The sequence below is a fragment of the Nestor notabilis genome, unplaced genomic scaffold, assembly GCF_000696875.1.
Source record: "Nestor notabilis isolate BGI_N333 unplaced genomic scaffold, ASM69687v1 scaffold24311, whole genome shotgun sequence".
Lineage (NCBI taxonomy): Eukaryota > Metazoa > Chordata > Aves > Psittaciformes > Psittacidae > Nestor > Nestor notabilis.
In genome coordinates, this window is record NW_009913716.1 from 25,423 (window position 1) to 52,560 (window position 27,138).

At 38.7% G+C, this 27,138-nt stretch overlaps 1 protein-coding gene across 1 annotated transcript in view; it reads left to right on the forward strand.

The window, feature by feature from the left end:
* Positions 1-19,539, forward strand: part of IFT88 (intraflagellar transport 88) — a 44,150-nt gene extending 24,611 nt beyond the window's left edge. Inside the window, exons 20-25 of the mRNA XM_010023332.1 lie at positions 1,963-2,015; positions 4,179-4,244; positions 6,044-6,150; positions 10,970-11,030; positions 18,641-18,736; positions 19,418-19,539. Coding sequence (XP_010021634.1) covers positions 1,963-2,015; positions 4,179-4,244; positions 6,044-6,150; positions 10,970-11,030; positions 18,641-18,736; positions 19,418-19,539 — 505 coding nt within the window. The remainder of the gene's footprint in view (positions 1-1,962; positions 2,016-4,178; positions 4,245-6,043; positions 6,151-10,969; positions 11,031-18,640; positions 18,737-19,417) is intronic.
* Positions 19,540-27,138: the final 7,599 nt, after the last annotated feature.

A 27,138-nucleotide genomic window follows, 5' to 3' on the forward strand; every position in this document is an offset into this window, starting at 1 on the left:
TCTTTTTGTTCTGTGAATCTAGAAGACATGCATGAACAAGATGTGAACAAAAATTTGTACAATATTATTAAGGAGAGGTTGTACTATGAATAGCTTATTAGAAGTTCAGTAAAAAATGGTAATTCTGCTTTTGAAAGGGCTTGAGTTAGAGTAGACGTTAGTCGTAGAAGAGATAATATGAGGTTTAAACAACAATTAAAATTGAAACAAAAATAAATAGGAAAATGAAGACTTCACCCAAATTGTGGTATGATTATAAAGAAATACAACTGTAGATTAGATGAAAATACACTGGAGACAGTTCACAGAAATCACAGTTCACAGGTTTGCCAGTATTCTTTTATTCATAAATACTGGCCACCTTGAAAAATATTTTAGTCAAGCTATGAGATTGCATATGCTGGCATTCATGGCCTTAGAAACCTTGGAAAGAAACAGCTGAAACTAAAAAGGTTTATTTCACAATCTTGTTTTGGCAAAGATCTAAATATTTTATGCTTCATGTTGCACTCATTCCATGCATGAAACATGAAGTATGTGGATTGTAAAGTACTTACGAATAATTGACATATGAAATTCTTTATTATTATTTGTAATTGTAATCTATCTGTAATGTAGAGAAATTATTTCTCTGGGGGCTGAGATTTTTAATAGTAGATAACTGAACATAGATGTTTCTCTGTTTATTTGGTATTAAAAATAGAGTCTAGATATGCTAATTGATAAACATGAATGTTGGGTTATAATTTGCTACTAATTGTAAATAAAGTTACATTTGAAAATTGTAAGTTTATTTTAACCATGACCAGCATTTTTTAGTTTAACTTTTTTAGTTTGTTTAGTATATGCAGTGTTTTAATCACAATAATTACATTGTAATTTGCAATCTAAGATAACATGTTAGACATTGAATTGAGAAATCATTTTCTCTTATTTTACATTTTACCAGCCTGCACAAATCTATGATGAATAAAAGGAGTTGTGCAGCTAATTCTGGCTGCTGACAATTTATTCTCTCTAGAATTTTTGTACTGAACTGCAAAATAAACCTTATTATGGTTCATGCTTGGCTGCCTGCATTGTTTGCAGGGGACATATTCAGCTGAAACTAAAAAAGGTGAAGCAGCTGTCTTTCATAAGCCTGTTTGGCAACTACCAGGCAAATAGATTATTTAGAGTTAAAAATGGCCTGTGCTGTGACTGGAGGGGAAAACTGAAGAGGATTAAGTACAAAACTATTCTGAAAACGTTAGCATATAGTGCTTTTGGGATGTGCTACTGTTCAGTTGTTATCCACGTGTTAAAAGTGCTTTGACTTACAGAGCATCCTTACAATGTTGACATGAAAATTCACTAATGATCACATTATCTTGATAAGAATGAGGAAGGAGTCCAACAGTTTTGTTGTAAATACTCAAACATTTCACATATTTTCTCTGACCATATCTATCACCATTACGTGCTAAAAAGAGAAGGACAGGTAGCAGCTAGGGCATCAAGGCAATGACAGCAGAAGCCAGAGGCTGAAGCGGTAAGTGGTGAGTGTGCTTCCTGGCAGGGATCTATGCCTTGGGTGTGCATTGGACCCTACTGGTGAGACTTTCTTCTCAGAATATGGTTTAGCATTTTGTTCTCCCCCATTGCATGGTTCTGTACCTCAGACAAAGATTAGTCATTCACATGTGAGCTCAACTAATTGTGTCTGGTGCATAGAATCAGGAGACCAGGAGAGAGACTGTAACGTAAGACCACAAGTGAATGACATCAAGGCCTGAACACAGGAATGTGATGCAAGGGCAAACTGTGTGTGAACTAAGCAGGCTAAATTCTTCCTTGGAAGGCAGTATGTTGGGTGAAAAAAATTAAAAGTAGTTTAATAGTAGATCTTTACCAATGCTCTGCAGATGATTTAGCTCATTCATTGTTTGACAGACTGCATAATTTTAATTTATTTATATGCAGACCTACACAAGAGAAGTGGCAGCTGATGGTTGCCAGTTGCTACAGGAGAAGTGGTAAGTTTTGTAACTTTTTTGTAATTGGTTGTAGGTTTATCATAGAATGGTTTGGGTTGGAAAGGACCTTAAGATCATGCAGTTCCAACCCCCCTGCCATGAGCAGGGACACCTCGCCCTAACCCATGTCGCCCAAGGCTCTGTCCAGCCTGGCCTTGAACACTGCCAGGGATGGAGCATTCACAACTTCCTTGGGCAGCCCATTCCAGTGCCTCACCACCCTCACTGTGAAGAACTTCTTCCTTGTATCTAATCTAAATTTCCCTGTTTAAGTTTAAAGCCATTACCCCTTGTCCTACCACTACAGTCCCTAATGAAGAGTCCCTCCCCAACATCCTTGTAGGCCCCCTTCAGATACTGGAAGGCTGCTCTGAGGTTTCCACACAGCCTTCTCTTCTTCAGGCTGAACAGCCCCAACTTTCTCAGCCTATGTTCATACAGGAGGTGCTCCAGTCCTCTTATCATCCTCGTGGCCCTCCTCTGGACTTGCTCCAGCAGCTCCATGTCCTTTTTATGTTGAGGACACCAGAACTGTACACAATACTCCAAGTGAGGCCTCACAAGAGCAGAGGAGAGGGGCAGGATCACCTCCTTTGACCTGCAACATTTGTAACATTGTTTTTGTAATTAGTTGGGGTGGTTCAGCTCCAGAAGAGAAGCCTGGGGAATATGTTAAGTGGACTTGTGAGAAAGAAGGAGATGTTTTGCCACTGTCTGTAGTGACAGGACAAGGTGCAACAGTTTTAAACTGAAAGAGGGTACATACTGGGAAGAAATTCTTTATTATGAGGGTGATGAGACACTGGAACAGGTTTCCCAGAGAAGTTGTGGCTGACCCATCCCTGAAAGTGTTCAAGGCCAAGTTGGACAGGGCCTTGAGCAACCTGGTCTAGTGGAAAGTATCTTGGCCCATGGCTATTAAATAAGTAAAATAAAGACGACAGTACAGCATAAATTATCTGATAGAAGTCTTTTCAATGTAATTATACTACTGTCTGATCTAACATAAGTAATTAGGTTTTAAATTTGCTTATTTCCTATTCCTTTTCAACAGCAGGTATAATTTTTCAATATTAAAATAGTAGTTACATTACACAAAGAAAAAACACTCTTAATGTGCTGTATTTTCTTACTGGGAATATAATACACCAGTAAGCAAAATGGAAAGAGACTAATCTTTCTGGGTTTTTTTCACCACCTAAAATACATTCAAGACACTTGATAATGTAAATGATACTCTTCTTTTCTTGCTTTCTGATTTTATCACTCTTCTTTATGCTTCTTTAGGCCTTTGCAAAGCAGACTTCCATAATAAATAAGTGCATTTTCTCACTCTGCTCAGATATTTAATACAACAGTGAGAAAAGGAACAGGACCTAGGGAAGCCAGTGAATTAGGAACAGTCAGCACCACTCAAAACTAGACAGATTAACTGTTTTCCCAGCAAAGAAACACAATGGTTTTGGCTGCTTTTTAGTTCATTTGTGTCTCATTGGCAAAATTCCCAGCTTATCGTGTTAACACATAACAGATCAGTTTGATCTGTACCTCACACTAGGAAAATAAAACCAGTGATAGCTCAACAAACATTATTGTCAGATATTTTATGGATATGAGGTTTTAGATTTACAGGATCTGTCAGTCCTTTCCATCATGATCAAGCCAAGCCAAAACTGAAGGCAAAATTCTAAAGAATAATTACTTTACTACCAGATCTGGGCAAAAGAGAGAGGCACATTTAGTATTCTGATGCAAGGATGGACAGGCAGAGCTCAGCTGGTACACCTTCCTATTTGACCAATCCGTACATATGCAGTCTCAGATGAGCCCTGGTATGTTTGATACAGCTTGTCTAGCAGATGGTTCATACAACAGTGGGGTCCTAGAGGCAGGTCAAAAAAGGGCAAAAATAAGGAATCTCCTCTTAATTAATGCTATTATTTGCAGAGTAGTTTGGACTTTTTTCAGATGCTCTTAATTGTTAGTAATTAAAGAATGTTAAGTTTGGTTTTATCATATTTGGTATTAAATATTAAATCATGTACTCGTATTAAAAAGATGAAGTGATGTTAAACATCATTAAATTTATGACTATCAATTTCTCATAAGTTGTTCTTTTTTATGTTTGGATATGTGGGTAGGAGATGTTTGTTTTGTTTGCAGGTAACTACCAGAAAGCTCTAGAGAAATACAAAGTCATTCACAGAAAATTCCCAGAGAACATTGAATGTAAGTTCATTGAGTGGTACAATTATCAGAGGAAATATTGTTACATTGAACATGTGTGTTAGTAATTGTATGATGGAAGTATTTTTTATACAAAAATATTTTAATGAACTAACATTTTTTTCATGGTAGTGCTGCATGTTTTATGTGACAACACTAAAGCATGATTTAAGAAATACTAAGGTAATGCTGAAGAAAAGAAATGAAAATAAACTTTAACTGTAGTAGTGGATTGGTTGAGTTCTTACTCATACATACTTCCTAAGTTTTATAACTATACGATTTATTTCATCTTCTTTTTTTTTTTTTTTTTTTACAATGAAATGTATGTATTTTTATTTCTAATCCCTGCTAGTTGAAGCTCCTGCTGTAAGTTTCTAGGTATGAGAAAATCTTATTGTTAAGTTTTACCAAAGCCAGGCCTTCCAAAAGAATGTGGAAGGTGAGTTTTTGTTGTTGGATTTTTAAGTATAGTTAGTCAGCCAGTCTCTGGAAAATCCAAAGAGAATTTCAAACTAAACTACAGGAAACATAACTTTGAAGAGTAAGATATTTGCAGGATCAGTCACATGTGTACTTTAAATGACTAAGCCCTGTAGAAAATAGGTTGGTACTGGTTGGGAAAACATCCTCTTTCATCCCACATTGCCTCACTATTAAGAAGGCTGCACTTCTACATGGTATGTGGGAAGAATATTCACTGTATTAAAAAAAAATAAAAAATTGTACCATTCTGCTTTAACAAACATACTGCTCATACATAATCGTACTGTTGTCATACAGTTCATACAGCTCTGTTGTACAAAAGAAATTCAGTAGTATGACTCCTCCAAGTTACAAGCAAAATGTCATGTTCATGTTGGTCACACATTTCAGAGGGATAGAGTATTTAGTAAACCTGTTAGAATGCTAATATTTTTCTGAATGTAGTTTCTACAACTTACAAAATGGAGGCAGAAATTAGACAATTTAATGGATTTAAAATTTTCTGCTGCTGAAACAATGGTTCTTCACTCATCCCTCCCTGGCCATGTGCTCCCAACCATCTTCCTTACACTTGTTCTCATGCTTATTTGATCAGTAAACAAGTTCAACTCCCTAAACCAGCAGAAAACTAACAGCACAAAAATAACATACTTGTGAAAACAGTCAGGAGAGTAATGGGTCATGTCATGCTCATTTCTGCTTCAGGGGCAGTTCTTTCAGAGGGATGTTGGCTAACAGATAGGAATAGCAACCATGTTTTTAGAGCTTGATATAGTATTTCAGGAGACTGTTTTTAGAGGTTCTTTTGCTTCCATCATGCAGTTATAGTCGATCTTCATGTCTGGTTTGCTGGGGCTTTTTTAATTTTATATATACTAAACTTTAAAAAATCAACCACGGCAACAGAAAAAATGAACCATTCTGATTCGCTTGGGATTTGAAAAATTGTTTTGAACAAAATGTTGTTGATAGTGATTCCTTGGTGATAACTTAGTATCATTACTGTGCTTTCCAGTTTCCAAAATACTTTGCAAACATCAAGAATTCTGAACCAGCTGAGTTTGTATGTCTGATGCTTCTCCGTGTATAAGTGGTATTTGTACTCTTCATGGATATAGACACTGCATCACAGAAAATGTCAAGTTATTTGCAAAATATCACAACTTGCCCAGGGATACTGGGCTAGAGTCACTGTGTATTGCTAGTTATTTGCACTGTTTGCCATTCTGTATGTCCAGTTCTCTTAGGGTGGGTGTACTTGTAGTTTGACCTGCTTGGAAGCCTTTTTTTAACAAATGTTTTGCTTTTTCAAATAGGCCTCCGATTTTTAGTTCATCTTTGCACAGATATGGGTATGAAAGAAGTCCAGGAATACATGACAAAACTCAAGAAAGTGGAAAAATTAAAAGAAATAAGAGAGCAGGTAAGCTTGTTTCTTTCTATGATTATACAGTATCACTATGTATATAGATTAAGTTAAAATAGCATTTATGATAGTTAAAATGTGTATTAACTTCCTGGTTTGGAGAGGCTTCTGTTTTGTTGGGTTTGGGTTTTTAGTTTTAAACTACTGATCAGCCTTACATCTGAATGGTTTTTGAGCACAGGATGTTCTGTGATTTTAAATATTAGTGAAAGATTATGTGGATGTGATGGGAATGCCAGAGCCACCTGCATAATTCAGTGTCTCTGGAATGTCATCTTTCCTACTTATTTGACAGCCTGTATAAAGTGTATTTATGAGCCAAGTAATGATGCAAGTACAGGGAGAGAAGGGGAGCCTAAGAATTTGGCTATGCAGTAGAACTCCTTTTTGCTGTATACAAAGTTGCAAGATTGACATGTTACATAGGTGGAAGTAAATTATTCATGTTAATGTCAATTTTTAAACTGGGGAAAAAAAAAGTTCCATGGGAAAGCTACCAGCTGAAAGGTATGGGATCATAACTTGTGTTCTAGTCAGAGGAGTGAGCATGAGTGATGCGCACACTTGTGTGAATTGTTTTCTTACTGTTCCTGTGATAAAGTAAGATTTTGAAATTTGGAAAACTTTATTCATGCTGTTGAGCTGCGAAGTATTCAAGCTTGCTTTTCCTATCCAGTGAATTACCTCAAAGCTACATAGTCAAATTAGGACACATGAGGTTTTACCTAATTTACTCTGCTGCTAGAAACACTTACTGGCTCACTTTTGATGTCAGATAATGTGTAAACGCATCCTTAATTACTTCACTTTTACTTCAATTCCAGAGAGCTTGCGTACGCACATGTATACTAGGACATTTTAGAAATAAAACTCACCAAGGGAAACACCAATCCAAGCATTCCAAACTCATGTTACAGCCTTACTTTGTGGGAGCTAGTTGAAGTGTATTGGTTTGGGTTTTCAGAAAATGTGAAACCTAAAGCACTTGCGAAAATGGGAAAAAAAAGCAGTCCACAAATGTTGTAGGACTAATATTCCTCCTTCTCTCTCCCATAATGGTATCCGTAAGCAAAATGAGGACTACATAAATGTTCCTATTCTGCAAAACTCAGTAATTAAGAGATCTCTCTGAAGTGTGTTAAACAGACTTTGTTTGTTTTTAAGGGAGTATCAATTCAATGCTGGTGACATACACAGTTCTTTGCAGTAACTTCCAACGCGTCAGTGCTTTACTCAGGAAAACTGAGATAAAACCGATTAAAATTGGATTATTTTATAGCTAGTAAGAGAAAGAGGTCCCTGAGGAGCAAGAGGTTATCTATTTCCTTGCATAATTCCAACCTTTTTTACACTGAAGGTGTTAATTATGTACAATAGGTCTGCAAATATTGAGGGTTCTTTTTCCTTTAAGGTGACTAACATTTGAATATGAAAATAAATAATAATAAAATGGGTCACATCAACTTTTGTTTGTTTCACGTTGGAAGCAGGAGCTTTCCTGAACACATTTCTGTACTTTCTGGTGGGGATAAAAGCTAAGAGTAAACTGTTTAAAATATTTTCAGTAACACAGACATCATGTTTAAATTATTTTCTTTTTTTTTTTCTTTCATTCTGACTGCATTGTGTTAAGGGACTTATTGAGTGGTACCTGAATGACAGAGGTATCAGTACAGATGAGTGGTAGCACACGTTATGGCAGTCATGTTAGACTTTTCAGACTTTAACAGTAATCGTAATTCAGGCATGGCATGGGAAGTTCACTCTGTGTATTATATTTCAGTATTCCTATTTAAGAGTCTGGTGGCTCTATCCTGTTACAAATTAACCTTGCAAAGCAGAATCATAGAATGGTTTGAGTTTGAAGGGACATTTGAAGATCATCTAGTCCAAGCGCCCTGCTATGGGCAGGACATCTTCCACTAGACTGTCCAACCTGGTCTTGAGCACTGCCAGAGATGAGGCAGCCACAACTGCTCTGGGCAACCTGTGCCAGTGTCTCACCACCCTCATCATAATTGTTTTTTAAATTATGTCCAGTGTAAGTCTACCCTCTTTCAGCTTAAAACTGTTGTACCTTGTCTTGTCACTTACAGGCACCAGTAAAAACTCTGTCCCCATTCCCCTTTATGTATTGAAAGGTCACAATAAGGTGCTCCCTTGGCAGTCCTGGAGTAATGGTTGGTTTTGATGATCTTAAACGTCCAACATAGTTGATTCTATGATTTTTTATGTTAACTCACTGTGGTTTAGTACACTGCTGTCCTGTATTAGAAGTTGAGTATCTTTCTGTGACAGGATCTCAATGTCAATTTTGTCTTGCATGCAACAGCCCTGCAGTTCTTTTTTGCTATAGGTATTACATCTGGGTTCCCATCCCCTGGTTTGAGGGATTTTTTTTTTTCTGTGCTTGGCTGGCTTGTGTGTGTGTGTGGTTTTTCAGTCTTATGTGTACCATCTGGCTTTGGAAATTACTAGGTATTTTTGTCCTAAGAAATTCCTTATGTCATCCATGAACATATAGTCATAAACTATACTTTCACATTCTAAAATTACCAAATTTTAATATTTAACCACCAAAGTTTCTAATAGGAACACTGGTTTCAGTTAGCAATACCAGAAACAGTTCAATTCCTGCTCCCAATTTCAGACCAACCCAAGATTTCTTGATTGCACCCAGTAAAGAGAGAATAGATAAATGCTAGTGTAATATAGTGCCTTTTCAAAGTCTGCACACAGGCTTAGTTTTCCTGTAGAAATTTATCGAAATTTGCTATTCTGGCATTGTTTTTCCAAAATAAGTATATCCACATGGAGCTTATACCAAAATAAATATTCTGGAGGACTTACTGCACTTGGTTCTCAAATACGGACAAGTTGTTAAATACTTCCAGCCGAGAATCTGGGAACATCTGTGGGGTTCATTCTCTGTGGAAGTTTTTCTCCCTGCCTCTCACAGCATTGGATTTTTACTGTAACCTTCATATGTTGGTTTTTCTTCCCACCCCCACCCCCCCAACTGCATTGATCTTCCTTTTTCATGTTTCAGTTTAAAAAAAGACAGGTAATAGTGTAAAAGTTCATTCAACCTTCTTGGCACTGATGTATATGCACATTACTATTTATTTCCGTTCAGTGGGCTTAATGACTGAGAGTGAGGGACTAATTGGGTGTGGTGTGAAGCACTGGTGATAGGTGCAAACACAGGGGAGGGGGATGAGGGGGATTTACTGCCTTTACCTTCACATATCTACATCTGGACTAATCATCCTAAATGTCTTTTGCAGTCACAGGAGAGAAATAGGCATTTATAGCATGGAAAACATTGGACCTATTTTAAATGTCTGCTTTTAGTATGGGATGACTTATAAACTACTCACTTGGAACTTTACAGGATTTAGTCATATGCTTAAACTGCAGTGCTTCTATAATATTTTAGGAATAAAATCCTAGGATGTAAATGCCATGAGGGCTCTGTCATATAGGGACCACTTCCCTCTGGCAGGCAGAAGCTGAGCTTCCACTGGCAGACTTGTCAATCATTCAACATTTGGAGAGTCTGAACATGCTTCCTGGAGGACTGATATATGCCATTTCACAGGACCGTGAATAGGATATTTAATACAAAACTCAGAGAACGTATTTTAGACTTGAGGATTTCCCAAAATAAATAAAAAGCCTGAGAAATTCTGGTCCCAGACTGGGCTGCTCCAAGACCATTCCTGGTTTCATGCTAGGCTTGCTGCTTTCCTGTCTGACTTCTATGAGTTTTGATTTAAGGGTTCTTCCTCTTTCTGTTGCCATGAGTCATGAAAGTTCATTCACTTCTTCTGTGTCATTCCAACTTTGCCAGACTTCATGATATTTTTCTGGTGAAAAATGAGTGAAAAAGCTACAGTAGTTGACCTGAATACATGGTTAGGTAGTGTGCACATGTGTTAATCAGATCCTGAATTCATATTTTTAAATAAGATGCGGAGATTACTTTATTACAGTTGAATGTTTTAAACACCAAGTTTTTATACCTACCACTGAAAAGTCCCTCACCCAGATGTACCTTCTTGAAATTGACAAGATACATGCATGAGAAATTTGGTGTTTTGCCAGGAGAAGGCAAGTCTGCCATGTGATACAGAGGTGTTGCTTTGACAAACTGTTAAAGTTTTCAAATTACACTAAAAAAAACCCACAGCTGGAAGATGTTTATGGTAACTTCCTCAGTGCAAGAGAGCTGACTTTTTAAACACGGCTTTTAAAGTATTTACCTTCACCTTTATCTTGCATTTAACACTCAACAGCAAATTAAATTTTGCTGTGAAGCACAGTGGCATGCCAAGTATTCTAAATTTAAGATCTATGGGGTGAATGGTTCTTTTTATAGATTTCCCTACTTCCTCCCCTTGAATCTTTACAATAATAAAATGCTTGTGGGATTTACAAGATGTTAATAGGCTACTTTGAACTTGTGCAAGAAGGGCTATGTTGCCTGTTTTTTCAGCTGTACTTTACAAAGGTACATCTGAACTATTTTTACACACATTCCTTGTATAAATTTTATCTGAAGAAAAATAATTTATTGAGACACTCTGTTTGAATTTCACAGAACTCTTATTTTATGTAAACATGGGATTTAACACTGATTTTAAGGACAACTTCGTGCATTGAAAAAACAAGGTTTATTACAGTATAGCAAGCCTAGTTTAATGTTCTGCTACCGTTTTATTAATAAGCTGAGTTTTTAATAATTATCTCTACTGTATATTACTAAATAGGGGTTTTGTTCTTTTCTTTTCAAACCTTTTTCACTGTTCTCCAGCGCATTAAATCTGGCAGAGATGGCAGTGCACGTAGCCGCAGAGAAGGAAATGCTAGCGGTGGTAAGTACTTAATGCCTCTGCTTAAATACCAGATTTGTCAGGATTCTAAAGAAAACAGTTTTTCTTAAAGTGTTTGTAAAGCCCCCTTACATTCTGAAATGCACACAAATATTCATGGAGTAATATGCAAGTACTTCACAAATTTTCACACATTTTGTTTAGCTTGTTGCTGTATGAAACTTCAACTGCTATAGCAGCATGCGTTTGGTGTAAGTTTTGTGCTTTATATACAGATCTTAGTGTATTCATAAAGCTAAATTTCTACTTATTTTCAGTACTGTGGATTTGAACATTTTATCTCATTAACTTTGGAATATTTACTAAAAGGAATAATTCATTTTAACAAAACAGAATACATAAGCCGTGAGAAGCAAGAATTAATTGTGTCTTTAACATGGAGGAAAGGAAATTTTGTGCCCACCATCTAGTCTGTTACTTTAGGTGTTTGTCAAAAGTTCAAGAAGCTATTCTGTGCAACTTGCTACATAAGAAGGAGAATACACCTGTACTATATTTGAGCTCCTTCCCCTTTTCCCAATACAGCAGAGTTGAAGTACTAGAGTCTTCCATAGAGGAAAGCCTGCTTTCTGACTACTGAGTCTCTCTGCCTCTATAGATTTACAATGCTGACTTTCATAAATGTAAAACTCTAGCCATATAAGTCTGGAAACTGGCCTCCTTTGTGTTTTCTCTACTTAGTAGTCTGCATTTTGCAAAGCTAATGATTTTTCCCTCCTATTATTAAATCCGTGAAATGTTAGTAATGTTAAACCTAACCGTTCCCCACTGCTGTTCTAAGGAAACCAGCAGACTTCAGGCTACTTCAGACACCTGGAAAAAATATCCTTATTTTGATTCAAAAAGAAAATAGTTTCTTTGTATTCTGCTTTTGGTTTATCTTAATATTGGCAGGCCTCATAAAAAGATATTCCCTATAAATTCTTGCCTCTCTTCCCTTCTTCCTACAGAGAAATAATTTACAGATTCCTTTTTTTCTTACTTGGTAATTTTATTTCTTCATCTACGTAGCTTTACTACATTTATCCAATTCTGTAGGGTCGTGGAAAGTCATGGAAATTCCTAGTGCAATCATAACCTTCATATGATGCTATATTTATAAAGACTGGTTTCCTGGGTTCTCTAAGGGTTAAGAATGAGCGCTGAATGTTTAAAAGAGATCTCATTCCATTTTCAGCTCAATAGTTTCACAAGAAAAGGTTTTAAATCATTTCTTGATGTGTAGAAAAAACACCATTCACCTAGGATTGAATTTTACCTGTTCTAGGCCCGAGGCCAAAGTAATTCTTGGGGTGAAATTCCTTATTTTGGCAACAGAGAAGGATGGAAACATTTCAGAACTCTCCTTTGTTACATAAGGATCAGGCAGCCAGCTGGAGGTGCCAGCAAAATGGCAGCATGAGACCTCATTGGTCCCTGTTTTCTGTCATAAAGTGAAGATTCACTTTGGCTTATGATAAATAGAAATTAAGAGCAGCATTGGTAGCAGGCAAGGGTATTTACAGCTGTGCAAAACATTGCATGAGGCATATAGGTAAATGGCACGAAGACTCTCTCTTCTTACAACTATGTTGTATAATTATCCCTACCCTTATTAGTGAAAAAGGGATATGTTACTGGGAGAGGGTGAGTTAGTAATTTAGCAAAAGAGGATACAAATAATGATCAAGCTGGAAAGATGCAAAGACAACATTAGTCTTCCAAACTACCAATTTGTCTTTTAAAGACAGAAGTATCTATGGAAAGTTGTCTTATTTTAAAAATTAAAAAATAAATAAAAATCCCTCCCCTCTGAAGCTGATCACATGAGGAACTTTGACTGCAAGTTCTAGTAATTCCAAGGCGTTACTCTTTCTCCCCATAACCAGAGTAATGCAAGAAGAGCAAATGCAGACATTTTAGGATGCTAACATAAAAAGGGTAAGAGGGTAACCAGGGTCAGAACTGACCTACAGTTTATCCTATCAATAATTGTGGATCAAGATACGGTGTCAAATTTATGAAAGAATGGAAAAAAACAGTTTCGGGAACAAGTCTGTATAGGAGCATGTTTGAGAAGTCTCTGTTATTCAAATTCAGTGCCAGTGATCCAGCCTTTCTGGAAATGGCTTGGCAGACAAGCAGAGGTACAAAGAAGGTCCTGTATTGCGCCTGGATTTAACTTTCTGCTGGGATTCCTCATTAAAAGTTGTGGTGAGGTGTACAACTTCTGCATTTTTAGGAGGAGTCAAATGTATTACGCATTTTTTAACCGGTATGATTGACTCTGGGGAACTTTATCAGTGAAGAAACTGCAGACTCACAGCAGCAGACATTAAGGACTGTGTTCTAGTTTGTCTACCTTTTACTGAGGATGACTGAGAGAAAGCTGAAGACCCAAACATGATTTTGTCCAATGTTTGGCATTTTTCACCAGGTTATAAATCTGTATTTTGCAGTGAAGGCACATATGAAATATAAACATGGGTTATTTTCAGAATCTTAGTACAATTTTGATAAATTAATGGCTTCAAAATAAATAAAAAGAAACATTTAAGATTAGGCTTTCCAAGTGGTGTTGCCAAGACCAAGAAGGATCACTTTCCTACCCTGTATGAGGAACTTGGCATCATTACTGAACCCAGTGAAGCATGGAATCCTCCTTAGTTTAGTAGATAATAGCTAAACTGAAGTACTTACTAGCTAAATGAAGTGTGTATGCATTCCAAATATTTTAGGTATAATGCATGTTTTATTTCTTTCCTTTTACCAGCTCACTGTCCCCATACCTGCTGGCATTCACAACAGATTTTCCCCCCCACCCCCTGAAGTATTTTGTCCTTATATGGTTATCTATATTAGGAGTATTAATAAATCAGGCTTCCCTGATTTAGGAAATACAATCTAAAATTGCTTTTAAAGAGGAAGCTAAGAGGAAAGAGAACTTTAATCAGCAGGGTTCGTACTTCATAGAACACCTACTACTTTGCCAATATAAATTAAACAAGAAGGTGCATGAGATGCACCAAAGCATAATTTGAAGTATATGATGAGTGTATGCATGGATAGTAGACAGAATAGAAAAATCCAGACAAAGAAAACTGACATCTAGATCCGTGTCAGTTAAAGTCTACTTTTGTGAGAAGGATAAGCATGAAATCTAAAAGGCCTACCCAAAATTGAACACTGTTTTTATAAAAAGTGAAATTGTCTTCTTCCCACAGTTACCAGATTTATGACTTGTAATCTTTTGGATTCATATTGGAAGCAGATGACATTGGTACACTCTCTGAAAATTCCTCTTTTTAATTTAAAAAAAGAAATAAAAAAAACAAAAAAAGCCCCAAACAAACAAACACAAACCCCCGAAGGGAACTAACAGTACATCTGAGGTTAGGCAGTTGTCAAAGATTTCCTGTCCAATAATCTTTTCTTGTTTTCATGCTCACCTATTTTGTGTTTTGCAGAGATGTGATAGTAACATCCAGAAATTGGAAGTTCAGACACTGTGGGTTTTACTACCCTAAAAGATTTTTACTGTTCAATAGCATAAGGCCTTTCATAGATAAGGGAAAGTATGACTTTAAGGAATACATTACCATAGCAGTGTTTACTTGGTCTCTGCATTTGACCTGCTCTCTGAATGGGGAGTTTTGTACTGGATGAGAGGAGCCATGCAGTCTCGGACAGGAGCCCAAAGAAGCAGTGTTGAACTCACTAGATGAAAGGCTGAGCACTTTGCATTCTCCTTGTTGCCTCAGCCTGGCCAGAGGAATTTGGAAAGGAAACCATGCAAGAATAATGTAGGTGTCTTTTTTTTTTTTTTTTTTTTTTTAAATTTCACTTGTGACAATGTCAGTGGAGAAATTACTTTGTTCATCCCAAACAAACATCCTATACTCAAACACCCTTTACCAGCCCATAGGGATCTCCTCATATCATATGTAAGCACTTTATAGATGCTAGGTCTATAAGCATCTCAAATAATCTTGACTGTGATATAGGCAAGTAATTTGCTTGTTGCCCTGTAGCCAGGACTTCACAATCATTTATATTTTCTAGGCTTTGTGTGCCTGTTCACGCCTCATTAATCACAAATCATTGTGGGGTGGTTCCATGGCTGGGAAGGGGGAGGGATATTTTTTATAAATAGACAGGGAAAATACCTGAATGAAGAAAACATCTAAAATCTTTTCTGCATCTGAACTTGCCTAAGTAGCTATCTGAACTGACATACCATAAACAGTGTTGATTTTCATTCAGCGTAATTTCAAATCAGAATGAACTTGCATCTGCTTGCCATGCTGTTTCTCCATTTTCCCATAATATTCGGCCTGTTACACTGAACTTGCTGTTCTCTTTGGTCAAACCAAAGCCCCCTCTTCTGCAAAGGCGGAGTCTTCATCTCAAATATGAAGGATACACAGAGCTGCATTTAAACACATTATGGATTTAGTGAAGTACCTGTAGTCTTTCAAAACATTAGCCCACTATGCACTTCATTGCATAAACGTTTTACAGAGGAGGTAGATTACCAAACAACCTTACCCTTTGGTATATTTAGTACCAGTAAAATGGTACTAAAAATTCTAATTTATGTCCTTTGTGATACTGGAGGAATTTCTAATACAGTATCTCACCACTGTAATTGCAACCAGTGAGATTCCTTAAAAAAAAAAAAAAAAGGAAAAAGTTTTCATTAGTTTAGTTTTAAACACGTTAGTAACCTGCTCCAGCACAGACTGTTGCCACTTGACAACATGTGTCAGGGCAGAAGGGGCAGGGTGCTCCTTTCTGTGGCGAGGTGAGGCTAGACTGGTAGGTTCAGTGTAAATGAAACTTGGAACTCCTTACCTCAGGTTGTTCTGGATTCAAAAAGGGGCTTAAGGGAAGACAAAAGTTCTTGAAGAATAAATTAATCAATTCATTATGCAATACAAAGAGTAGCTCCCAACCCCCAAACATATGATTGATTTACAAATTGTTGAAGGCTAGGAAATTATTCTTGGAGAGCTACTATATATGCTTCCTTTACTTCCCTAAGCATCTTGTCATTCTTTTGTATGGACAATAAGCCAGTTTAGATAGATCTTTAGTCTATTAAGGCATAGTTTTTTCCATGGTGCATTTAGTCAAGGTGGAATGTACTGATCAAATAACTTGCTACTGGTGGGAAAAACTGTCTAGCCCCTCCCAGCGTTTCTTTTCTTTCCTGTTCATAGGCATATGTTCTTGCAGATTCCCTTGCACTACTTCTAGCTTTAATCTAACCCTTCAGTGAGTTGGTTAAGTGCATTACACACAGTAACTAATGTGTTTGGGCAACTGAATAAAGTCTGAAACCTAAAAAAGCTACATTTGTGTGGACAGCTAAATTTTCTCACTGTAATGGCACTCACAATTCAATTTACTATACTGGCTCATAAATGGAAAGGGATGCTTGGGCACCAAGATTACATGCTGAACATCAGGCAGGCATCTTGCTGCTCAGGATGGCTGTTCTGGGCATCTCAGCAGTAAGTGCTTAAGAAACTTCAGAGCCATGCAGAGTTGGGGGGCAGTTGGTGAGGTTTAGATACTTCAAGGGTTGGACATCCAATAGATGGGGAGAGAAAAGGGGGGAAAATTCAGCTTCAAATTTTGGATATTCTGGGTCATTCCCATTTTGGATGTAGTCCTAATAAAACTTAAGGGTCCTAGGGTGTCCAAGAATGCTTCTGTTTTCGGTTGGTTTAGGGCAGTAAGATGTACGGGTAACTTCCAGTGTTATGTTTATCCCAGCCATTTCAGTTTGACTGCCATACTTTTTTTTCTTCTTTTAGTTCCATTACTTTTAGTTAATATAAAATCTTTTGCCTTTCTCTGGTAATATCACTAAAACCTGTTTGATTTTCTCCTTCACATTTGAAAACCTTTGATATGCCAACTTCTTCCACTTTTATTGTTATTACACACAGTTCTTCCTTTCTGGAACCAACCTATGGAGTTTATTTCAGTAGTTCAGTCTTCCCCTAGTGTAGTTTCTGCTGTATTGTTCCTGTCTTTACATTTCCTTGCTGTTTCTTCCAACTTTATTCATCAGTTTGTAAATTACTTGTTTTCCATTGCACAAGACTTTATGCCTGCTTTTATTCTATTCTTTCTCTTCCTCTTAAAACATTTTGTATTCTCCTCTAAACTGCCCACGGAATGTTTTCATCCATACCATCTTTGAAGCTCAGCACTCACCTCCTTGTTGCGCAGGGCTGTCCAAAGCCCACTGAAATCAACACACAGCTCTTTTGTCGTGTCATAGCCCATTGGTTGAGCCCTCCCAATCAAACCCATTGATTTAAGTTCCTTCAAATCCTTCATCAAGCATTCATTTCTTCCATTAAAGCTGTCAGTGAGAACTGATCCAAGGGAGGCTGATGTACATTAAAATAGATTTTCCATGCTTCGAAGCTTTGACTGTAATCTGTGTCTTGTAAACATATTAAATGTTTGACACGTGACTGTATTAAGTCTTTCTTGGAGCAGAGATGTTGTCCTGCAATTCTGAGTAAACTGAAGTCTGCAGTGGTGTTTATAGAGAAATAAAGGTTTGCCATCTTTGTGGAAGAGGTTCTGGGTTTGGTTTTTTTTCTTTTTAATAGTAACAGCATTTATAAAAAGAACATTTATAGTAAACAAGACAATGGAAGTGTGTCGCCAAGTCCAGACTTTGTAATGCATGTTTGCTGAATGAAACCCATTTTTCCTCTGTACAGATGGAGTTTTAGTAACAGCATAGTTCTGTGTTGTTTGTATTTGGCTGTGTGGCATGTCCTGCCTTGTAAATATAGCAAGCTAAACATGAAAAGTTTTCTCCTAGGAGAAAAATATTGCATTAAAATTTGTTGTAGCAGACAAGATTGAAAGCTTACCATGAATGTGAGAAAGAGATTCAGAGGTGAACAGAATATTTAAAGTGTCTGGAATACTGCCGTGGCAAGAGAATGTTAATCTGACGTTGTCTGGGCAGGAGGCAGCCCTTGGAGCTGACACATTCCTTGGGGCCCTGCTGCAAACTGAGCTGCCAGCACAGTGTTTACAGCAAGATGCAGGGCCAGGATGGTCTGTATACATGAACTGTGCCCGCCTGCCATGCAGACAGCACGTGCCAAATATACTCTTCTAATTAAAAGCAATCTTAGCGTTGTATTTAATCTTGACAGTATTCAACAGGTGGATCATACTAACATATTAGTAAGCACACAGACGTATGAAATGTCCATATACACTGTGACCGTGTTTATATTTATCAAGATTATTTTAACTTCAGAATGTGACTGTAATTTATAAGCAACTGAAATGTCAGCATTTGAAGCAGAAATATTTTAATGTGTTTACTCCAAAGTAAATAAGGCTGTATATATATGTATTTTAAATTAAAACACACACGTGTAGACACAGTGTCCGTTGTGTTTTAATGACCGCTATTACAAATAAGTACTGTATCCATCATGAAAAGATGGTTTCATCCAAATCTTGTTTGACAGATAGTAGCTGAATTTATGTTGCTCTTGTATCGTGATTTCACAGAATGTAACAGCATGTTATTTGTCTTCAACTTCTCTCCTCCCCCCCCCCAGATAGTGGTGGTACCAAAGGGGAAAGGCTGAATGCCAGACTAAAAGCTTTTCCTGAAACAAGTGAACCCTATGAAAGTAGCGTCTGTAAAGAAATAGGTAAGTGGGCATCTTACACTTTCTTACTTTAGTGACCCCTAAAGAGAGGGGAGATGGAAAAAATAAGTTATTGGAAGAGCATGTAAAATTAGACAATTAGAAAAACATTTTCCTTGTGAAATAAATGTGAAGAGTGGCTTTAGCTTCATTGTGTAGAGCTCACTATAAAGTAATTGCAAATATTAAGAAATGCAGCCCATGTAAATATTTATTACTTTTGATACATCTGCTGCCAGTTCTTGTGGTTCTGCAGTTAGAAGTTCTTCACTAAGATTGAATTTTCAAAGGGGTTTAAAAATCCAAATCTATGTGGAACGTGGTACATCCTAAAATGCCCTTCCTTAACCAACTCATCAGTCCTGCCTCTCCATGCACTTTTCCCAAATCTTTTTCTCACTTAATGACTGTAATAAGGTAAAGTTATCTTTAAGAAAGAAGCTCCTATCACTAGCACTCAGGTACTTTGCTCCTGGGGCATGCCTGCCCAGTTATCCTGAATGCGGTATCTTATTCTTCTATTCACACCCTTTTTCTGGTCTGCATATCAAAGACAGATGTGTAATGACATATCTTACAGACGTGTAATGCTAAACCCCACCCTTGTGTTTGATTGTATATGTTTGAATCAAAGCTAAAATTAAATGTAGGTAACTGTTTCAAATGTATTTCTTTAAACCCTAGATGTCACCTACATAGATCCACTTGGCCCACAAGCAGAAAGACCAAAAACTGCTGCAAGAAAAAGAGCTGAGGAAGATGACTTTGCTGATGAAGAACTAGGAGAGGATATGCTTCCAGAGTAGCATATGATCCACTCATAACTTTTTATCCTTTTAAAATTTTTAGCAAAAACACTTTGGTCCATTATGACCTGGATTTTGATAAAATCTTTGTGAAACACTTTGGTATCTTATATTAAACACATGGATTTGAAGTTGCAATGTCTTTTATAATTGATTTTTGTTTTTTAAGTAATGCTGAGGTTATTTCACTCATGCATAACAACTACACAGTTACTCAAACTCATTGTAAGTTGTACCAAATTTGTAAAGCTTTTGCTTTCAGAGATACGTCAAGTGATAATAGGAAACACAGCAGCCTCTAAAATTTCACCTTTCAGTGTGAAATACCTCTAGGCAGTGTTATAAGGCTGAAAGTCCCATGTCCTTCATCCAAAGCCAGAATTTATTTAAGGCTTGCAAATTGACTTTCTGAAAACGTTGGGTATGACCTTGGTCATTTTTAAGGGCCCAGTTCAGCAAAGCACTTAATACTGACACTGCAGAAAGCATCTTAATTTCAGTCTATGTTTACCTGAACTAGGGCCATTTTGCAGTCTCATGGCAACCTCCAGGGTATTTTTGCAGTTACAAAGATGAGGTTTCATTTTTTATTTATTTTGAATGGTCAGATTGGGCAGGATTTCAGACTAGTTTGTTCAGTATTGCTAATTAGATTAGATTGTGAATCTTATGTTGGGGGTTGTGGCCCTGGCTACACAGAGGTAGTAGAGGCTTTCTACAGCCTCGGTTGAGTATGTGCAAAGATGTTAGTTACAGAAATCATAATTTGGCTTATGAAGAGAACAACTTTGATCTGCAGTCATTGAGACATGTTAAATAGTAACATGGGATACCTGATTTATATAACTTTTCAGAAATACAAATATTACTCAGGTGTTCAGAATTTCCTAATAATTAATTGCCAAACAGGTACATTGGGGTGGCAGGGGCTTGTTTTTAAAACACTGGTGGGAGTTTGGTGCAATAGTTAGACTTTGGTTGTCATGCTTTGAAATGTTAAGGATTCAGTCATCTGAGATATCGAATGATCGTTCTAAGCATTGGTGCTTAGACTGTTCCCCAACTAGTGACACTGGAAAGTTCTCTTTGTACCTTCATGAAATGTTCTTTTCAGGTTTTAAAAGCATCTGCCTGGTCTCCTAAGATGTCTCTGCAAGTGGTCAGAACTACTTCTATAATGGCACAATGTAGGAATGTAGTTCTGTGGGTTTATTGGTATAGTTAATAAACTGCTTTATATGTGATGTGTTTCCCATGATACTGCTGCAGCACTCAGTGTAGGACTGCATCAGCTTCCACTTGGTGGTGTAAGCAGAGCACATTCAGCGTGTGGCTGAAGAACTTGAATACCACCCTGCATCGCTGACATGCCAGGCCAGAGCAATCTTTAGCTTTTTGACTCTGTTCAACCCAGCTGAGGAGACCTGCCGTGTCTTTTAGAATAAGAAATACAGAAATGCATTGCCTCTCTTGTCTCTGGTAAGTCCCCAGTTTCACTGCAGACTTTACCATTTTACTTTTGTCCTATCCTTTGCAGTAGCCCAAGCCCAGTGCACACCTCTCAACACAGAATCTAGCTACTGTTCTCAGCTTGGGTATATTCTGGGTCCACTGCAGAGCCGGCAAGAACTTGCTGTCTCTGGCACTGGGCAGCCATGACCTCTCCTCACTGAGGCTACCACTGCAGCCCTACAGCTGCCAAAACCTCGGCACTGACGCCTAGTACAACAGTGTGTATTTTGAATATTTGCAATGAAATGTCAGCCAGAAAGACAAAGGAGGGGAGATGGAGAGGCAATCAAGCTGCACAATTCTCGAAGGTCTCAGGTGGACAACCTTTTGGTCACACTTCAGACCCAGCTTTTTCTTGCCTGTTCTTCAGTGCTGCCCTGTGTGCTGCTCTGGTCATGGGATGACATGTTTCTGGATACCACAGTAGTTCCTTTCTGTCAGGCTTACAGTCTTGGAAGACCTGGACCTCTAGGATGAAATGTGCGAAGCAGGAGGGAGCACTTTCAGCTACTGATGGCAGTGGAACAAGGTGTCTGACTAATCACAGTGGGAGAAAGTATTTGGGACCATGGCAGGGAGCACAGATAAACCTGTGAAACAGCACAAAGGAGGACAGGCAAGATACCGTAATGGTCTTCTGACACGTAAAGCTTTGTGTAGAGCATCTAATCAAACATGGCAGTTGCACAGACACATCTGTTCAGTGGTATGAATTACGAATTTGGGATATAGTTCATGACTTGTCTATAGGAGTGTTTCTACAGGCTAGCATGGAGATTTTGATCAGCAGCAGTTTTTTAGTTGGGCTTGCCCAGAAGCCTAACTGTACATTATATAAAATTCTCTGTTTTACAAACAGAGTTGCACTTTTGTTCCACTCCTGCACAAGCTCTTAGGAACTTCTGGAACATGCCATTTCCTATAGCATGAGGATTTCATTATATTATGCTCTGGCTTATGCTGCACTTGCACGTTATTTTGCAAGCACAGTTGAGCGCGTTCTAAACTGACAGAAAGCCATGTAATCCAGCTCCAACACGGGCATGATAAGCCCTGGCGACATTCAAAATGATTTAGCCCAAGTTCATCTCCTTCAGAACCGTGTTTACTATGGCCGCATCTTTACTAGAGTTGCAACATTGCCAGGGCAGGCCAGAGCAGAGGAGCCAATGTGTAACCATCCATCCTGTAAGGCCTGTAGCACACTCCGCAGCACAGTTTTGGCCTGTGACTATTAGCAATCTCCCAGACAACTCCCTTGCATGACCCAAAGATTCACCTGGGCCAGGAACTATTCTTCATAAGCAGCTTCATTGCAGCTTCCTCCATCTGCTGTGTGAGACCTTCATTGTGAGGGAACACAGTATGCAAAATCCCACCTGTACTCAAGGCTGGAGAGGGATCTCTGTGGAGGACTATTACAACTGAAACCTCTTCAGGAGAAAGAAGCTGTGTGCGTGTCCAAAGTGCTATGTCAGCACGTTGTTGGAGGGCTTCAAGCTTTTTTGGTAGATGAATACATCTGCATGATTCTGGCAGCTCATGTCTCAGAGGAAGTGTCGCCATGCCAGTGGGGTGGTGTGTCCACAATAATTACCTGGGTTGCATGTGATGACTGCACTATGTTGATGAGACGGTCCTGCCCCCATCCTGGGGGTAGCTTGCTTGGCAGTTAGCTCATGTACTATGTGCATTGTGTTCCCTCCTGCCATGTAGGATACCTGCAGTCTTGTGATGGGTATCGGAAACCACAGGAATGCAAACGCTATGTGAGCTAAATAATTCTACCTTCACCCCAGAAATTTAAGCAGAATGGGAATTAGTTACATTTGTTGTGAGAAACAGACTGTCTCCAGAAGCCACGCTGCATGTGTGTACTTCCAGCACCATTTAAGCCCTGATTTTTTTGTTTATCATTCTGGAATTAGTAGTAAAATTCCTGAATAAAGTGTTGGCAAATGCAACAGGACTGCTATTATATTCATTTATTTGTATTTTTATCTTGGAGGGAAGCAGTATTAAACCTAGGAAAATGATAATCCTCTTGAGGAACTGACTCATGAGCTATTTTAGATTGCATTATCATGAAAAATTTATCAGTCACAATATTAAACAGTCCTCAGTTGACCCCTCAGACCTGGGATATGCTGTAAGTCTTCTTCAGGGTGTACTATATTCAGTTAGATGCAAAAGGATCTTTCTCTTCACATGTATGAAAAATGTCTCTTTGTACAGTAATGACCCTATGAGTCACTGTCATCTTACAAAACATAAAGAAATTCAGTTTTCTTGGATAAAGGTGGAAAGTAATCCCAACAATTCTATCCCTTGAGACAGACGTTTGTCTTCTTGAATCTCCCTAGAGTCTTCTATGTCTATTACTGCTTCAAAAGTGGGTGGGAAAAAATTCCTTTGAGAATAGCCTCTTAGAGCAGAGGCTTTGTACACTAGTTTGTTACCCCGGTGATGAGCAACTTGGCAGCATAAATAGCCAAATATAAATGATTACCTGGGTAGTAGTTTGTTTATTTCTAAACAAGCCTAACTCCATAGTATCAAAACATTCTTACTCACATATTACATGTTTCGCACTGGACATCCTTCACTACACACTGCATAACTCATTACTTTCAAAACAAAGCTATTGTAGAGTAACATGGAAATGGAAAGCTGTACAAAGAAATGGTAAATAGTTCTAAGAGTCTTACGATGGACTGTTTCTCTTCTTGGTTCCTTTGAAAGTGTAGTATGAGGCCATAAGAAATCTATCTAATTTCCCAAGATTCGGTTGTTCTTGATTTCAAAGGCTCAGATGCTTAGCTTTTCAACAGAAAGGCTGTTATTAACATGTTTGCTCCTCAGTTTCCACCTTTACAAAATGAAGGTCATTAAGGACTCTCCACTTTGCAAGAATTCAGTTTAGCAAAGCTAAATTGCCTAAGAGCTGTAAAATATGCTGAGATCCTGCTGTAGAAGATGCTATGCTGTAGAAGCTGCAAAGCAGTATTACAGTGCTCACAAATGCAGAGAAGAGGGAATGGGAACAGAATCAGTAGTTTGGGTGACAGGTTATCTGCAGACAGAATGTGAGGAAAAGGATGTCTTTGGGGAGTAATTTCATTCTCTGTCTGAAGATTTATATCTGCTGGTGATGCCAGCTGAATGTTTGTTCCATACAACAATACGAGTTGTTCATCTTGAAGATCTATATGATTATTTTTAAATGTTTTTCACATCATCATTTCAGATAAAGATGGGATCTCATTAATGTACACGGTGCTGTAGCAGGATGGGGATGAACATTTGGAATATGCCAGTTTAGGGCAATAGTATCACTGCTGTGACAAGCACATTACTGTGGCATGATTCATAATGCTTGTCATGATAACATGCTTTATTTATGTGTGAACCATAGTATGTGGAACTGTCTGTCATGCCAGGGCAGCTGTGGAAGACAACAACCCCAACCAAGAGAAAGTCCTGACAAGGTTGCTTGTTGGTGTCTGGGAAGGACTACATCCTGCTGTCAGAAATGGCAAATGCCTGCCATAAACTCGCATCTGAAACATGGTGGCCGCTGTTGTGGGGGGAGCTTCCTGCTCTGAGGCCCTCATAGGACTGACAAGAAGGGATAGCTGATGCCAAGAAATGGCTGTGAGCTGATCACAGAGCACATGAAAATGAGTGTGTCATGCTTTACAAAACAGCACTCGGTGCCATTACAAAATAGCGAAGAGTCATGTCCTTCAGTCAGCAGGACGAGGCAGGATGCAGTCTGTGGGCTCCATACAGACCTTGCCACTGGGCCAGCTGTTGTGAAGGGCACAGGAGGGATGTTCTGTGCTCTGTCACGGGGAATTTTCACATGAGGCCGTCAATGGAAAACATCTCACGGGCTTGTCTGTTTTCTCTTAGAGAAATTCCCCATAGATTCACACAAAGGTGCATATGGCTGCTATTCTGAATTTATCGATTGAAATATTATAATATATTGCATCAAATCCAGGACAGACTTTTCATTACAAAAGATATTTTTCACAGTATTTCATTATACAGGTATCTTAAACCCCTTCAAATTCTGAGAAAATTATAAATCAAAGTCAATGACAATGGTGCTGGTACTTCAGTAATATCTTAGTAACTTCTCAAGTCATGGAAGAACCTATGTTTTGCCAAAGTGTAGAAGTGTATTTTTTATGATTCAGATGTCTCTGGGGTAGACTATACCATGAGAACTGGCACAGCACTCTTTCAACTCCCGTGTAATGGAATCTCTTTTGCTGCCCTTCTGTGATTCTTACTGTTATTTGAATCCATGACATTGCTAATCAGACAATACGATGCAACTAATGTACAGAATTAGAATATTGTTTAGATGAGACTCAAAGCCTTAAACTCACTGGCAATTTAATGTCTGTGCCATTGTTTCCTTCTGCTGTGATTTTTTGAGGTGGACCACTCCCATAAATGTCCATGCATATGAAGGAAGTGCATAACAGTCACATTTTGTAAAGCCAAGTGTGACATCCTCACACTACTCTGAAACCACTGAGGAAAGATATCATATGAAGAATAATACAAAAAGATCTGTCATGACAAATGTTAATCATGTTGCCACACGTATCACTCTAAGATGCTGAAGTAACAGAAGGCCAGGTGCAGCGTAGAGCTCAGGGGTGAGCCTGGACTGGGCTAAATGAACAGCCACCTTGCTGCAGTCTGTTTCCTGAAGATACAATAGCAAAAGAGAGTTCTGAATTCAATTTTAAACAAAGTCCTTCCTCAGAGGTGAAACCTGATTCAAATCCCATGCAGTTCCAGGTTAAGATACTGTTCATGAGTGACACTGACCTGTGATGCATAAGGTACCAGAGCCACTAAAAATCACAGTTAGACTCAACTTAATGACTTCAGAAACCATGAAATCAAGGCACTTCATCACATGATGAATGCCAGGTTATTCTATTTTAATTCCAGCCTGGTCTGTGAAACTGACGTCCTGTATTTCTGTGGCACCAAGCTGAGGTTTCACAGTCCTTGTGTAACTTCAGAAGCTATTTTCCCTTATTCCTGATTAGTATTTTCATATTTAGTATTTTCATATTTAACTATCCTATGGGTATGCAGGGCTTCTTTATTGAGGAATTTAGTTTAGATAGAAGGAAGAAGTTCTTCCCTGTGAGGGTGGTGAGACACTAGAACAGGTTGCCCAGAGAAGCTGTGGCTGCCCCATCCCTGGCAATGTTCAAGGCCAGGTTGGATGGGGCTTGGAGCAACCTGGTCGAGTGGGAGGTGTCCCTGCCCATGGCCGGGGGTTGGAACTGGACGAGCTTTAAGGTCCCTTCTAACCCAAACCAGTCTGTGATTCTGCAAAATATTTGATTCAATTAATAAATTCTAAAGGCTGCTTTTAGTGCAAATGATTTCAGCGGAATTTTATGGCCCAGAGTACAACAGATGTTTATCTTTGTGGGTTGTGCCAGAGACCCTGAATATATTGCACTATGTGTTTGCTAAAAGTGCCTGTAAACCAGCACAGAATGGACACAGAAGTCATCAGAGGTGAGATCTCAAGCTCGTTAGATACGTACAAGTTTGTCACCTTCTGAAGTAGGCCTCCTTTTTAGGCGGCAGAGAGCGATACTGCAGTGGGTGCCTGCTGAAGGCCACCTCAGCAGAAGAACGAGTGAATGCGGCCTTCTGCAGACAGCTCGATGCTGCCTCGTGTTCCCCCCCGGTCGCCTCCGGCGGACCTTCACCCGCCCCTATGCCTACTGGAGAAACAACACAGCAGGGCTGCTCCTGGAGCACCAGACCAGAGGTGCTACCTGGAGCTGGGCATGTCTGCGATCCCTGCGCCCTACAAGGGACAGTGCCAGTTTCGCCACGGTGACCAAAGAGCCCGGACTGCAGCAGTCCCCTCGTCAGCTGCAGTTACACAGACACAGTTGTGCTGTTTTCACCTGTGAATCACCGCATTTTTTCGCATCATCCTTGACACTTTGGCTCGACGGGGGGCTCTGCCTCAATGCCGTGCGCCAGGCCGGTGGGTCAGACTCGAGGCTCAGGAGCCCGAGGAGAGCCCGG